We start from the raw sequence: 16,228 nt of genomic DNA on the forward strand, positions 1-16,228 counted from the left end.
GCGTTTGGCATCGCTGTCTCGCTGTCTTGGAGGATTGTACTGCGATTGTTCTTGTCGATTGAATTGTTGTCGCCGTCCATTGTATGTATTGCGTGTAGTCGCCATTTGCACTCGTGGAAAATTTTCTCCTCTCTTCCTATCAAAATTATTATTCCCTCTTCTGCTTGATTGATCTTCCCATCGATGTTTTTCGTTCTCCTTCAGCAAATCCATGTCTTCAAGGATAAGCGACATTCGGTCAAAATTTTCTAACACATCTCCTGTAAGCTGTCTCTGTACGTAGCTCGGGTACATAGCTCTGATAGCCGTGAGGATTTCTATCACTTCGGTTCCGGGCTTAAGCGAACGGAATTCATTCACCCTCTGCCAGAAAAACTGTTTGTATGTGAGCCTTCCGTTGACGTCGTACCGCTTGTTTCTTAACTGGGTAACCTTCCTCTCTACCAATGATCTGCACTGAAATTGTTCAATGAAAGCTTTTTCGAAGGTGCTAAAGGTCTTGAACGCTGGTACCTGGTGGTCTAACCAAATGCGTGCGGAACCGCGAAGAAGTTTCTGGATGAGCTTCAGGTGATCCTCTTCGTGAATCCCATATAAAATGCAATCTCTTTTGAATTCTTGAAGAAACGTGGATGGCAAAGTTTCTGTCTTCTCTTGGTCGAAAATCATAAAGTTGTCCAGTGAAAACTTCGAGAAGATGGCACGCCTGCCTATTTCCGAGGTGGCTACACTGGTCTGTACTACGGAGTGGACTCGCGAGCAACTGCTATCCTGCTCCATGACGTCATCGCCTGTGGCTTGACTCCCCGATCGAGATGGCTGCTGCGCTAATGTCGCCAGGGGCGTTGTTTCTCGCTGGTCTTCCTCGTTCCTCGTTCGTGGTGACGTAATAACGATTGAAGGAGTCTCTCTCTGCATCGTTTCTTTGATTCGTGTGACGTCTTGGCGTAAGTCTTGCGTCATGTTTTTTATCTTCCTCCATTGCTGTTCTTCCGAGGTCATCTTTGTTTCGATTTGTCCAAATCTTTCTTCCACCATTCTGGAATCCGCTGCAAGTCGACGATCAACCATTCGGAATTCCTCTTCTATTCTCTTTTCTACGTCATTCTTCTTTTCTTCTATCTTCTCTCCCAGGTGTGCCAGGTGTTCATGGATCTGCCTGACTTCAGTTTCCACCGTTTTTTCCAGGTTCTCAATGTCTTTCGAGTTATCACGATGTCTTTCAACACACTCTTCTTGGGCTTTTTCTATTTTCTCATCATTCTTTTTTAATGCTTGTAGAAACTGATCCATCATCTCTCGGTGTTGTTGTTCTTTCTCTCTTCTTCGCAATTCTTTTTGCTTTTCTTTCTCTTGTTCTTCCAATTTTCTCTTCTCCTCTTTCTCTTCTTCTTCCAATTTTCTCTTCCTTTCTTTCTCCTCTTTTCGACGTTCTTTCTCTTGTTCTTCCAATTTTCTCTTCTCCTCTTTCTCTTCTTCTTCCAATTTTCTCTTCCTTTCTTTCTCCTCTTTTCGACGTTCTTTCTCTTGTTCTTCCAATTTTCTCTTCTCCTCTTTCTCTTCTTCTTCCAATTTTCTCTTCCTTTCTTTCTCCTCTTTTCGACGTTCTTTATCTTGTTCTTCCAATTTTCTCTTCTCCTCTTTCTCTTCTTCCAATTTTCTCTTCCTTTCTTTCTCCTCTTTTCGACGTTCTTTCTCTTCTTCTTGTTGCTTCATCATCGTAGTGAAGAGCGCCATTATCGCTTGAACATCCATGGTGCCTTGGGTTGGTAACACTGCCGTTGGCTGCTCACTTTCAGGGATAACGGTATTCTCCGGAGCACGGTTGCTTTCTCCTCCCTGGTCGCCTTCCAGTAACGTCACTTCCTCTCCTTCCTTTGGATTGTCCATTTCTTCAATCTTCTTCCTTTGTCGAGTTATTCTCTCCATCACCCTTCTCCTCGGTCGTTATTCTCTCTCTCTTCTTCCTTGGATTCGATGCTTTCACGCAGCGAGATATAAATTTCTCTTTTCCTTTTCATAAATAGACCCTACGGGGTTTTACGTCTCCCCCCTTACCATCCTTGATCGATGCTTTATCCTTATCGCCGCATAAAAATCCAAAATCTCTCGCTATGTAAATTACTTTAACCATTGTTACTTCACGCCCACTATATATATTGCACAAACAATTAAATACTCAATTCACATGCTAACTATGCGTAAATACACTTAAATACTCTAAACTAGAAAATTACTGATTATAGCAACACAAAGAACTAAACGCTTCATACTCTAGGTGTCCTGCGTGGTATTTTTTTTAACTGCAATAAGTGATTAATATTTGATTTTCTACCTCTATCAATCTCTTGGTTCCTGTCGAAGGCATGTAGGCACATAGCTCTATAACTGAATAATTATGGCACAATAAACTCATTTTTGCGACTATTAATAACTTCCTTCCAACTATCGACACTTATTTAAACTTCGGGCCTACTCGGACCTACACGTCGAATGTTCGGAATTACTCCTCGAATATACATGTCACCATGTTCGGAATTACTCATCGAACCTACTTGTCGCTTTGTTCGGGATTACTCGTCGAACCTACATGTCGCATGTTCGGAATTACTCATCGAACCTACATGTCACATGTTCGGAATTACTCATCGAACCTACTTGTACAATGTTCGGAATTACTCGTCGAACCTACATGTCGCATGTTCGGGCGCCATCTTTTAACTGTACGCCTCGGCTACGGCTACTTATTTAACGTGCCTGACGTCAGTCTGGATCTACATTACAACGGTAATGTCAAACCCACAAAAACAATTAAACAAATAAACAAAAGGCAATCATTAAGAACCTATTTACCTTTTGTCCCAGGGTAAGTGCCATCAGTTGGAGCCCAAGAGATTACATAGGGTAGAACGAATCACACTACAGGGTTAGTTCTATATATATACTGTAATTTCTATAAAAGAGCACATGCATAAACATTACATCATTGCCCCTTTCACTCATACTTTCACTCTCGCATTCATTTCTCGGCAATCCAAAATACATTAGTAATTAATACAATAATAGTTCGGCGGCATGTTTACAGTTAGCTACATTAATTTAAACAGTTCTTAATTTGACATGTTGTTGTTGAATGAATGTTAATCTATATATTGTTAATTTTGAGGTTAACGAGGATCACTGATATATAATTATATTGACAATTTATAGCGTCGTACAATCTGAATATTAAATACTTTGGATGAATGGATAATTGAACGCTGTACGGTTTTACATGTTAAAATTATAGTTGATGCAATTTAATCACCGTAATAAGCAATGTCTGTTCGAGATTTTTAATGTAATTAAAGCGAGTTCATTGGATGTCACGACGGGGCGAACGAAGCTTATCCATTTTCACGTCCATTCCGGCTTACCTTTGTCGGCTCTGACTGAAGTCCTCGTGGTGAAGTCGTGGATGTTTGCGGCGTGGTCAATAGATGGCTTCCGGGCGATAAGATAGGATCTCCGCATCTTCAAGGTGGCAACTGGGTCGGACGCCCCCCAGCAGGGCCTTTCTCTGTCTCTACTCCATATTGATAGTACACTGACACGTGCGAAATAACACAACACGGAACGGTGCGACACAAAGCGGATACTTTCGCGGGTGGTTCTCGAGAGATTGACGATGATAACACGTCGAAGAAAATCTGAGTAAAACTGGTGGTTTCCCTTCTCTGCGCGTCTATTTATTTGTTATTCAAAAGGTCTGTTACGGTACCCTCTCTGTCCAAGCGTTGCTAAATTGTCATCAAATCGTAGGCTCTTGTCCTGCTATCTTCGCCCGTATATTTGGAGTTCTTTGACCCTTCTCGAGCAGCACCTCGAGTAGAGGTTAGCCAAAGATCGGGCCTATTGTAACCTGCACGTTCGTTCCGAAGACAGTGCCAGGGAGTCTGTAGCTATTGTTATCCAGTCTAGCTGTTTAACCTTTAATATCGGGCTTAATTTATCTCCTATCAAATTCTGCTTTGGGGATTTCGTCGATGATAATCTGCTGCTGGGCTGTATTTAATTTCAGTTGAATCTGACCATTGGTAACAAAGTTGTATTTTTATATTTCTTTACCCGAGGCTCGGCCTCTTCTCTCGGGAAACAGGCTAGTCCTTCGCACTCTGCCGTCCAAGTCCCGGTGAACAGCAACAATCCAATGCATATTATTGCTTATTACGATGATTAATTGATTTACCTGCTAATTAGCAAGATTTTATCGTTATAAGTTTTATATGGACGATTTGTGCAGTGGAGCTGACAGTGTTCCAGAAGCAATAGAGATACAGCAAAAATTGACACAATTGTTGAGAAAGGGTGGATTTGAGTTGCATAAGTGGACGTCAAATCATGCGGACGTGTTGAACAGTATTCCCGAGCATTTGCGAGAGAAACCTACAATATCTTCCATCCATAACAGCGAATTCATAAGAACTCTTGGCCTTGTGTGGCACCCGGATACTGATCATTTGAGTTTCATCATTAACCCACCTAGTGAACACCCTGTATTAACCAAAAGGTTGTTGTTGTCTGAGGTAGCTCGCATATTTGATCCACTCGGATTACTAGCCCCAGTCACTATGTTAGCTAAAATATTAATTCAATCACTGTGGAAGGAACAGTTAAATTGGAATGAACCTATTCCTAGTGACATAAGAGAAATATGGGAAAGACATTGTGCTGAATTACATGTGTTACAGAGCATACAGTTGCCACGATGCTTAAAATGTAGAGAACCAACTTTGTGTCAACTGATTGGTTTTTGTGATGCCAGTGAGAAAGGTACATGTGCTATTGTGTATCTACGAACAGTATATGATGACAACGCTGTTACAGTCAGATTGTTAGTTTCGAAAACAAAGCTTGCACCCATAAAACCTGTAACATTGCCACGTTTAGAGTTATGTGCTGATGTGTTGTTAGCCAAATTGATTAGTGTTGTGCAGTCATCATTGTCATTGCATATAGACGATATTTTCCTTTGGTCTGATTCCCAGATCACCCTATGTTGGATTAAATCAGATCCATCCAGATGGAGTACATTTGTTTCGAACCGAGTTTCACTCATTCATGAACTGACGAATCCTCAACAGTGGTTTCATGTACGTTCCAAAGAAAACCCTGCAGACATTGGTTCTCGTGGTGCTTTCCCTACACAGTTGTGTGAAGCTCATTTATGGTGGAATGGTCCATCATTTCTTTATTTGCCTGAGTTGCCTATGCATGAATCATCTACAGTGGAAAGTGAAGAAATAAAAAGGGAGGAAAGAAAAACAAGGATTCCGGTGCTGTTGACTACAACCTTTGACACTAAGGAGTTATTGCAGAGATTCTCATCATTCTTGAGATTAATACGTGTTACTGCTTGGATGTTTAGATTCATAAGCAACTGTAGAGCGCCATCCATGCAGCGAAAAGAGCAGACGTTGACAACCGAAGAGTTATCAGCTGCGACTGAGTTTTGGGTCAAGGTCACCCAACGTGAAGCGTATGAGAGCGAGGTTAACTGTTTACAAACAGAACAGGAGCTCCCCTCATCCAGTAAACTTCTTTCGTTGAGTCCATTCTTTGACAATAATTGTGTGTTACGAGTAGGTGGGCGTTTACACAATGCTGATGTGTCTTCAGATAAGAAACATCCTATAGTGTTACCCAAAAATCATCCGTTTACTGAACTGTTATTGAGACATGAACATGTGAAAAATCTCCATGCAAATCCGCAACTGTTACAAGCTATTGTGACACAAACATATTGGATAGTTGGGCTTCGAGATATGGTTCGTAGCATAGTGAACAAATGTGTTATTTGTAGACGTGTCAAGGCTATTACAGCTAAACAATTGATGGGAAGTTTACCGCCTCCTAGAGTAAACGAAGCGAGACCTTTTGTTAACACAGGCACTGACTTTGCAGGTCCCATTTCAATTAAGTCTGGATTTTTGAAATCACATAAAACAATCAAGGGTTTCATTGTTTTGTTTATATGTCTTTCTACTAAGTGTGTTCACATTGAGGTTGTATCTTCAGCAACTACTAATACTTTTATTGCATGTTTGAGACGTTTCATATTTCGTAGAGGAAAACCTGCTAACCTGTATTCTGATTGTGGTACTCAGTATGTAGGAGCTGACAAACTATTGCATAAAATGTTGTATTTTTTGAGAGAATCGAACCATAGAGAAACTGTGCATAACTTTCTGACAAATGAAGGAATCAAGTGGCATTTTAATCCCCCTTCCTCACCTTGGTTTGGCGGAATTTGGGAAAGTAACATAAATGCATAAAATATCATTTGAAACGTGTTGTGGGCAATGCTGTGTTGAATTTTGAAGAGCTTTACACAGTATTAGTGCAGATAGAAGGTTGTTTGAACTCTCGTCCAATCACAGCCATGTCAAGTGACCCCAATGACCTGACAGCACTTACGCCAGGGCATTTCCTGATTGGCGACAACCTACTTAACATTCCAGAAGATGATTTCACCAATAGCAAAATTAACCGCCTGACGCGTTGGCAAAGGTGTCAACAAATCGTGCAGCATTTTTGGAGAAGATGGCATTTGGAGTACATATCTGGACTTCAAAGTAGACCGAAGTGGCAGAAGAGATTGCCTAACCTTCAAGTCAATGATTTAGTGTTAATAAAGGAAGATAACGTACCCACATTGAAGTGGAAATTAGGTAGAGTTATCGAAACTCACAAAGGACAAGATGGTTTGGTAAGAGTTGCAACTGTTAAAACTAAAGACGGTGAACTAAAGAGGCCTATTATGAAGCTTGCACCTCTACCAATTGAGAAAGTGTAATATGTTATATTGTAAAAGGTAATAATTATTGTGTATTCTAATTTTGGAAGCTGATCTTCCAAGAGGGGCCGTGATGTTCAGACGAATTGTCATTCTTATTAAGCTTGTTGCCATGCAGTGTGCGCATGCGCAGTGTGAGTCCGAGTTGAGTCGTGAGACGACGTACGTGTGTTGTACGCCTCGTCATATTCGTGTACATTTGTGTGGAAACCTTCATTATATATCGTGTTATTTACGTGCTTCATGTTATTAAAGTATAAGTTAATCTACATATATGTTTCATTTGCACCAGAGTGAACTGACATACGCGAAACCACACACCCAGGAACTAGGAAGCTATTCACTACATAAAATTTCAACAATGTCTAGGTATGGGGGTGCGAAAATCATTCTCGTCCTTGGCGCTGAAATCTCTAGCTACAACTCTGATAAGGAAATATTTCCTTTCGAGAGGCCATTAATAGATTTTCACCATTATAAAAACATAACACAATAGAAGTATGAAAATTTAATTATCATTTTTAACAAAAAGCAATAATTAAATAATATGTAACACTTACTAAAAATATTTCACCTATCTTCTAATTTCTTGACATTTTGAACCAGCCGTTTAAGGAATTAATTTTCTAGTTTATAAATGTAGCAAATCAAATTGTGTGTGTGTGTGTGTATATATATATATATATATATATATTAATTAATTAATTATAAAATAATTGACATATATTTCATGACAATTATATATATATATATATATATATATATATATATATATATATATATATAACCAAGGTTTCGGGCTTGCCCCTCCTCCTCAAAAAAATCCTGGGTTCGGGCCTGCTCCACCGGGTGACGAACCCTGGACCCCTTGATTACAAGGCGAGGACGCCCGCTACCAGTAACCCATCGGGGAGGCACTAAACAATTTTCAAGCATCGATATCGGCATCGATGGGAATCGGTTCAAAGTTTTATCGGTCCGGCCTACGACATCATGCGCATGCAGTTTTTGACAATAGGATGGTTCCGTGTCAAGTTTCTTCTCATCTCAAGTTACAAATGCCTGTCTCGTGCTCGTGTACCCAATAAATATGACCACGTCGTCATAACGAAATATATATTTCTGATATAGAACAAAAAATAGACTTACGTAAATTGTGCTTGTTTGAGCAATTGAAGTGTTCCAAGTTCTTGTAAGTCCTTCCGTCCGATGCGCAAATGGCCCTTCGAGGGTCGATTTCGCCGCTGGTTGTCAGACGGTGGCACGCCCCGCTGTCGTCGCCTGTTGCGCTCAAATAATTGTCATCCTCTTCACAATTCCCACGGTGAGATATGGTCAAATCTGTATTAGAATGAAAACCAGATTTGGAGAAGGAAGCTAGTAATATTATCTCAATCATAACTGTCAAATTGTTGGACACGTGAGGATTCTTAAAACACGTACAAAAACGCTACCTTTTTAGTGTTTAGTTCTATATTACAATATTTATAACTAAAATATATATTTAGAACTAATTTATAACATTTATTTATAACTAAATTGTTCTTCTTTCATGAATAATTTATGAGTTTTATGAATATATGAATATAAATTTATGAATAATGTATGAAAATATGTAAGTTAAGCCCGCATCACACGGAACTGGATTTCCAGTAGGTATGCCCTAGTTGGCGCTGGACTGGCTACCAATTTGCTAGTTCTCGCCTCACACGATACTTATCAGCGTATTTGTCGATAGACTTTTGTTCCAATACGAGGGAAGTTGTAATGGCGGCCGCGTGAGATGTAAACAATGCATCACTTCACATTTTTAAAAGCCGATAACTATTCAACCGACAGGAATAACGTATCGTATAATACGTTATTAGGTACAAAACAATGGCGCTGCTTAAATACATGCTTTACAACGTTTACTGTACACGTATGGAAGAATATTTTAGTTGTTTCAAATGTAAACACCGTGCACTCAGCATAGATGGTGTAACTCAACGCGCCTTTCATGCTGTATACGTTATACATTGCTGAAGTAACACTCGGAAACCACAGACAAAAGCGCTCCTTTGCACACTCACAGGTTATCTTTACATGGCGAAACTTTGCTCTGATTGGCTGTTCCACAGAATCCAGTCGAGGAAAGCAAGTAGCAATTAGAACATGTCCTATTCCTCCAAACCAGTCAAGCAGTCAGCCAGGCGGCCATGATAGCTACCTAGAAAGTTAGTTCAGCGCCAACTAGGGCATTCATACCAGAAATCCAGTTCCGTGTGATAGGGGCTTTATTCATGAAACGGGATAACTATTATAAATTGGTTATAATTTAGTTTTAAATATTGTAATTTAGAACTAAACACTAACAAGCTAACAGCCGGTAACTCACATTGCTACTACTGTTGTGTTGACCTCACTTGAACGTCAATATCAACTCCTCTATTGGTTTCTCCAGTTTGACGTCACCGTGACTTCAAAATTGCAGCGTTTAAGTACCCGTATTATAAGTGTGACTTAATGATACCATCAACACGTCACAACTTTATAAAAAATGGTGTGAATTTAAATATTTGAAGTTTCTATGTAAAAATAAACAAAATATTGTCACAATGCTTTTTTAAAAAAACTTGATATACAGACGGTAATATGTGATCAAATTACAGAGAAATTGCTCAGTAGAAAATCTAGAGATTCTGACATGAAATTGTCAGGTGGCAGTAAAAGTACTGTGTGTTAGGAAAGAATTTAACGTAGAACAAGAGCATCACAACAATTCAAAGCATAGGGATGAAGGTGGTTATAATCCTATACATATCGTATAAATAGAACTGCACATCTTATTTAACAAAAACACGCCATCACTCATTAGCGAGAAAAATGTGTCCTTCCTTAGGCACATCTCCAGCACAGAGATATGTGAACGCATTAAGGATAATAATCATATTATAAATTATCTAAGTGATATATAAAATTTGCTTCTTCGCCATTGGCCAACGAGACGTGTATAATGATGAATTTAGTGCTTATAAAAATAAGTTATTATTTTGATGTACCGGTAATCAAGAACGTTTTATTGAGCTTTTTTCTAACCACAAACACAAATTGTAGCTTTTAGTAATTTGGCAATTTTTACTGTAATATTTGGAAATTGTGGCTGTTCTACAGAGGAAGAAAAACCAAACACAATTAAATGTTTATTGAAGCACTGGAATGGAATGTGTTTCAATTAAACTTGTTCTGTATAAGATAATAAAATTATCTAAACTTGAATGCAAATAGTGTTACTAAGAGCTAAAAATTGGAGCTGAGACTAATATTCTTAGCTCTTCAGACTAAACATCGAAACGTCGAGCAATTAAATGAAACATAATCATTGCAAAAGCCGTTGTCATTAGTACTATTACTGTAAGTGGCTTTACGGGCACTTTTGTAAGTTCATATATTCAGAAACTTGAACGCATTGTCTTTCGAATAGAGATTAAAGTAGGCTATTGAACATATTACATAGCATTTAGCCTGTATACTTACTTTCGTCCCTCAGTGCTCTACAGGCCAGTACATAGGGATTAGGGTAAGTGTTGTTATCCGATCCGCACACTGGCAACCACATTGGCTGAACACCCGCCATGATGCAAGAATCTATAGGATTAGATGCAGCTGACTTTATGTCCTCGAAGGAACAAGGTCCCGCATGGAGGATTTTTACTTCTACTGGAAAGAGATACATCATTGCATAGTAGTATAATTGGACCTATTATAAACCCGAGAAAGTATGAACTCTCCTCAAGCAGATTTGGCTACACTTAAAACTAGCTCAACATGCCCATATGAGTTTTTTGCTCAAGTGTGGAACCCTGCCTAATCCAAGATTTTTGTAAAAATGCCCTCAAATATTTCCTGAGAAAGTATGAACTCTCCTCAAGCAGATTTGCCCATACTTAAAACTTGTTCAACATGCCCATATGAGTTTTTTGCTCAAGTGTGGAACCCTATCTAATCCAAGATTTTTGTAAAAATGCTCTTCGGAAAGTATGAACCCCCCTCAAGCAGATTTGGCCATACTTAAAACAATGCCAAGTTCCCATATGATTTTATTGTTTATAGTGTGTTTTTCTGTCAAAATCCCAGGAATCTTGAATTGATATAAAGCTCATATCTATTGGGTTCTGAGACCCAGTAGAGTGTGGTGCATGGTTTTTATTGCTTTGTAATCGGGAGGCTCGGGTTTGAATCCTGATAAAATGTGAAGCCTCCCCTGATGGCAAAATGTTAATATTGTTGCCTTGTAAACAAGAGGCTCGGGTTTGAATCCTGATAAAATGTGTAAGATTGAAATACATGTGGCAAAATAATATCTCCACACATGAGATTTTGAGAATAATTATTCCTAGTTGATATACAACTCCCAGATCTGAAAGCTGGTAAAAAGTGTTGTTCAACAGAGCAAAATTATTCTCTATTGGGAACCACCTGCTCAGCCATACAATAGGGGAAAAGCGGGCAAACATAATTAATTGTTTGCATGTTTTGCCGGCACGCAAGAGATATAATCTATACAGCTAGAAGGGAGCATTAATGATTTTTCTGTGCGATTCACTGAAGAGGTCATTAATCTTTCTGTGCGACATGTAAAAGTGTAACAAAGATTATTGAGATAAAAATACATATCTTCTGGCATAGTGGCAATGAACTGTTTTTCATGCTGAAAGCAATTCTATTCTGATAATATGAGCCTAGGCAAAGACTTAGAAAATATTATGGCAGTTCAAAATCCAATTTTGTCTGTATTAGGGTCTCAGAACCCAGTAAAATGTGGATATATTCCATATGGAGAAGTGTTAATATTGCTGCATTGTAATCAGGAGCTTTGGGTTTGAGTCCTGATAAAATGTGTAAGATTGAAATACATACAACAAAATAATATGCCCACACATGAGATATTCACTGCTAGCTGATATACAGTTGAGGTTTGAAACCTGGCAAAGTGTGTTGCACAACAGCATAATAGAGCAAATATCTTCTAGAATTGCTCTGTGACTCTCTCATTTCTTACATCATAAACATATGATTTTTCACCTATGAGAATAACACTACATATGGTGTCATCAGGTAATGCCTCATGGAATTCACAGATAATTTTAATGTTTGTCCTGTCATTCACCACAACTTGTTTCCTTTTTGAAGTGTTGATGACAAACATGGGCCTCTGTGCTTTGAATTCATCTGGTGTGTAATACATGTCAGTATTGCCAGTAGTGACCCTTTTGAATGCCGTAAATGCCTCATATAATTTGAGGAAATCATTCTTGGACATGTCTAAATTGTAATTTTCTCTAGGGAATACCTCATTTCTGCCATTTTTAAGATATATGTTCTTGATGTTGCAGTTATCAAATCTACTTGAATTTTTTTCCTGATTATTGTGTCTTCCAGTCTGAAACAGTACCACCACAAAATCAGGCATGTCATATTGAATACTGGAGAATGAATTTGTAGCATCAAACTCATAATAAGAACCAGATGCGGGCTTCTGTACACATTGATATGTATAAAATTGTAAAAGAACCTGTGGATTTTTTATTATATCAGCTTTGTATTTAAGAGCATAACTGGCCTCATATTCAACAACAGGGATTCTTAGCTCCATAGTCTGAATAATGCATTTGCCTGCATCAGGTAGGGTATTAGGCAGAGCTTCTCCTGTAGGGTTTAATGCGCTGTACCTCATCAAAGCATTATTATCATTGGCAGCTCTTCTAAATGTAATTCTTAAACCACCCTTCCACATAATATCTTTGTAATCTGAGAAGAATCCTGGCAACAGGCGCATGGGGAACAGCACTGTGTGGTTCTTAGATATAATTTTATCACCAGCCTCAAATCCACCTATTTTGTAGTAAGAAGCCTCGGTTTTGGATAATTTTAATGTGGCCAAAGCTGTGGAGGTAATGCCGGGATAATCCACTCTGTTTATAACAACACCATGCTTTCTGATCTCAATTTCAGAGAACAGATGCGGCACAAAATTATCCACCAATCTTATATTTGAATTTGCCGGATAATCTGTTCCATCGAGCTTTACAACATCAAATTTGATGTATAAATCTGCTCTGTGAGGGTGTATAAATCCATCCCCTACATCAAGATCAACCTCAATTTCTGTGTTGGGTTGATTTAAATTTGCAAATGTCCTCCTGTTTGGGGAGAATGATTGTAGCTTATAACTCTCAATATTTTCCATTTTCTTCTTGTATGTATTTTTATTTAAATATTAATCTCTATGATAGCAGTTGTTGTGGCTCCAGCAAAATCAACTAATTCTTCTTTTTCATTAGTGACCATCAATTCAATATAATCTATTCTATTATGGCACACAGGAAAATATAATGTTGGGGATGGATTGTAGATGATTGGCTCCATGAATTCGGAATTAGGTTTGAATGTTGCAATGATGCCAGTTTGTTTGTGAGTGCCTATACCATTTGATTTGATGATCATACCCTCCGCCACATTACAGTGAATATTCAGAGTCTCTATGGCTAAGAATTTAGGTATATTCATAGCAGTGTGTTTGATGCCTGCTTCAAGTTTTGTGTTGTTCTCAAAGCCTAACAGTTCTCCTATAGTACCCAGATCCACTGTTTCTGTAGCAGATACAATCTCTACTCTGTGAGTGACAGAATTTTGAGTTAACACTATACCTCTGGGTAATTGAGCATTTAGAGTGGACAGATTATACTGCCCTGGAGTGATGACAATTTTTTGATCCCCTACTGCAATTTTGTTGTTGTGGTGTGTAATATTAGGGATCAAGTACATGCCATAAAATGCTCTGAGAGCTATTGTTTTGGGATACACTATGTCATCATGCAATTTGAGTTTCAATATTGAATTTTGGCTGGTGAGATGGAATACCCCCATGATGTTTCAGATACCACAAGGCTTTTTGAAAATCTTCAATTGATGGTTTATTTATTTGAGACATATATCTGAGAACAGATAAACACAAATGTCCACAATTAACATCTTTGAAGTTTTGAACACGGGCATTAATGTAATAAAGATTAGGTGATTTTAAATATTTTATTAAATTTTCAGGAGGAACACCTCCAAATGAATCAAACACAAATGCCTCATTTTTTAAATATTTAAGATAACAAATCCAGTGAGTGCCCTGATTTTTGTACTTATCCAAATTAACAATGCCACACTCTTTGTTGAGTGGTTGTTCTGGTAAAGAATCAGACATGTACACACCTCTAAAATGTTTGATGCCCAGTGGCTTGATTAAAGCTTCAATATCTTGGTTTGTAAGCGGCTCTTGTTTTTTTTAAACTTATTCATGGCTCTCTTAACACCTTTGCCTTTTTTCTCCATGGCCAGGTTATGGCGCTTCTGCTCATCTAATTCTGCCTTATTTTTCTTGGCATCTATTACTGTTTTTGCTATGGCAGCTGATCCCCCAGCCAAGCTCCCCACAGCCCCGAGAGCAGCTAAGATGGCCGGGATAGTAAATATGAAACCCCCCACATGTGATTTTTTTCTAGATTGTTGTAATTTTTTTAATTGGGGGGTACTAAGCAACAATTTCATACCATGGCCCTTGGCAATACAAGAGCTTTTTTTCTTGCGCTGCTTTTTGGTTAAAAGACTATCAATAGTTTTAAGAGATTTGAGACCTGCATAAGGTATTTGATACATAACACCCTTGGCCTTCATTGTAGGTTTATTATATATATATTCACAGCCCCCACCCCAGTTTTTGTTTGGTGTTCATAGCTATGGTGGTTCCCAATGCTGCTATTTTTTCACTCAAAGAAGCATCTTTGCTTACAAATCTACCAAATGCAGCCTCTTCTAATTTTTTGTCTGCAACATGTCTCTTGTCAAGATCAGAATCTGTGTTGTATGCTATGTCATGGTCTCTACAAGCAGCATCTAGGGGATTAACACCAGGGTCCCCTCTGTTTAATCTATGGTCCAATTTTGTGCCTGGACCACAATACTGATAGCCTGGAATATGTAGTTCAAATGGCAGCTTGTTTATAATGTCATTAACCAGGCCCCGACCCTCAGAAATATTCCAAAATTTAGGTGGTAGAGTATTAATAATTTTTATAAGATATCCAATCCCCTTAGTGTCATTCACTATAAAATTAGACAATTTTGTGCTTATCATGTCCATAATTCCAACCTTTTCATTGTAAAAATTGTGGTTGCCAGCATTTTCCTCCCCAGCTATCACCAATAACCTATCTACAAGTTTCCTGACATCATCAACCCACACAAATTCTTTAGGCAGGGTGTTGTATTGTTTGATTCCACTGCCTGTCTTGATTTGTGACCATATGGGCTTGATTAAATTATTGTATTTTGCCCCACTGCTAGACTTGACTCTTTTTTGTGTGGGATCATTGTTCTGGTATAGAGCATCTGATTGTATTAATATTTATTTGTAATAATCATAATCTTGATCTGTATAGCTGCCAGGCCTTTTCCTAGTCATCAGTTCCCACAACCCAGGTGTGCCGGGATATTTAACAAAACCACCTCTTTGTCCAAGATGAGATTCTGAATAAACAATCAGATCATCTCCCATAAATGTTACTCTGAAATTGCCAATTCTATGTATGATACTACCATCAAGCTCTGTGTCAGCATATAAGCCAAAGACCTCATCTTTGTTGTCTTTAGGTGTGGTTAAATATTTTTGAGCAAGAAGACCCAATTCAATAGGATCCTGAGTAGCTTCAATTCTTCTAGGAGCAATAGGACTAGGTGTATGAATACTGGAAAGTGGGGTGAATGGATAATCTAATATGTTCCTTGCAGCTACAGGTACAAGCTCTGTGATCAAATTTTGATTTTGCTCTGTAACAGTTTTGATATTCTTACCTAATTCACTAATAGCATCAATGATAGGCTGTTCTGTTTGTTTGTGTTGTTCATAAATTCCTCGGTTCTCTGATTTCCATCCCTTAAATCTTTTTACAAGATAATCTCTTAACTTAAGATCATCAATTATTGGCCTTTTCATGTTTATTTATTTATATTTCAATGTCTAGAAAATTGTTGATTTTATTTCTGTATTTGCCACTATTGGGTGTTCTTGTCATATCAATAGTGACAAACCCATAACTGTCCTGGTTCCAGCACCTGCTGCAAAATTTAGAAAAATCATTGTAGCTCAAGTCCCCACCTACATATTCATCATGTATGTGTTTGAGGTTGGTATGATCTTGATGAAACACACATATAAAATTGCTGTTATCTCGGATCAGCTGCTTCGGAATTTTAGAAAAAGTCTGTGCCAGGTAGAAGCAATCAATGTTTTTGTGTCGGCCCTGTGTAAAGAAATTTCTAACCTTGTTTTGATTATCCAGTATAATGTCATCAAACACAACA

The 16,228-nt window shown here is 38.3% G+C and overlaps 1 protein-coding gene across 1 annotated transcript in view; it reads right to left on the reverse strand.

The window, feature by feature from the left end:
* LOC145996447 (serine protease inhibitor dipetalogastin-like) overlaps positions 1-16,228 on the reverse strand; it is a 74,035-nt gene that overhangs the window by 14,926 nt on the left and 42,881 nt on the right. Inside the window, exons 6-7 of the mRNA XM_083132932.1 lie at positions 10,352-10,534; positions 7,985-8,176 (exon numbers count right to left, since the gene is read on the reverse strand). Of these exons, the coding sequence (XP_082989058.1) occupies positions 7,985-8,176; positions 10,352-10,534 (375 nt within the window). The remainder of the gene's footprint in view (positions 1-7,984; positions 8,177-10,351; positions 10,535-16,228) is intronic.

Source organism: Lepisma saccharinum, chromosome 12, assembly GCF_977018435.1.
Source record: "Lepisma saccharinum chromosome 12, izLepSacc3.1, whole genome shotgun sequence".
NCBI lineage: Eukaryota > Metazoa > Arthropoda > Insecta > Zygentoma > Lepismatidae > Lepisma > Lepisma saccharinum.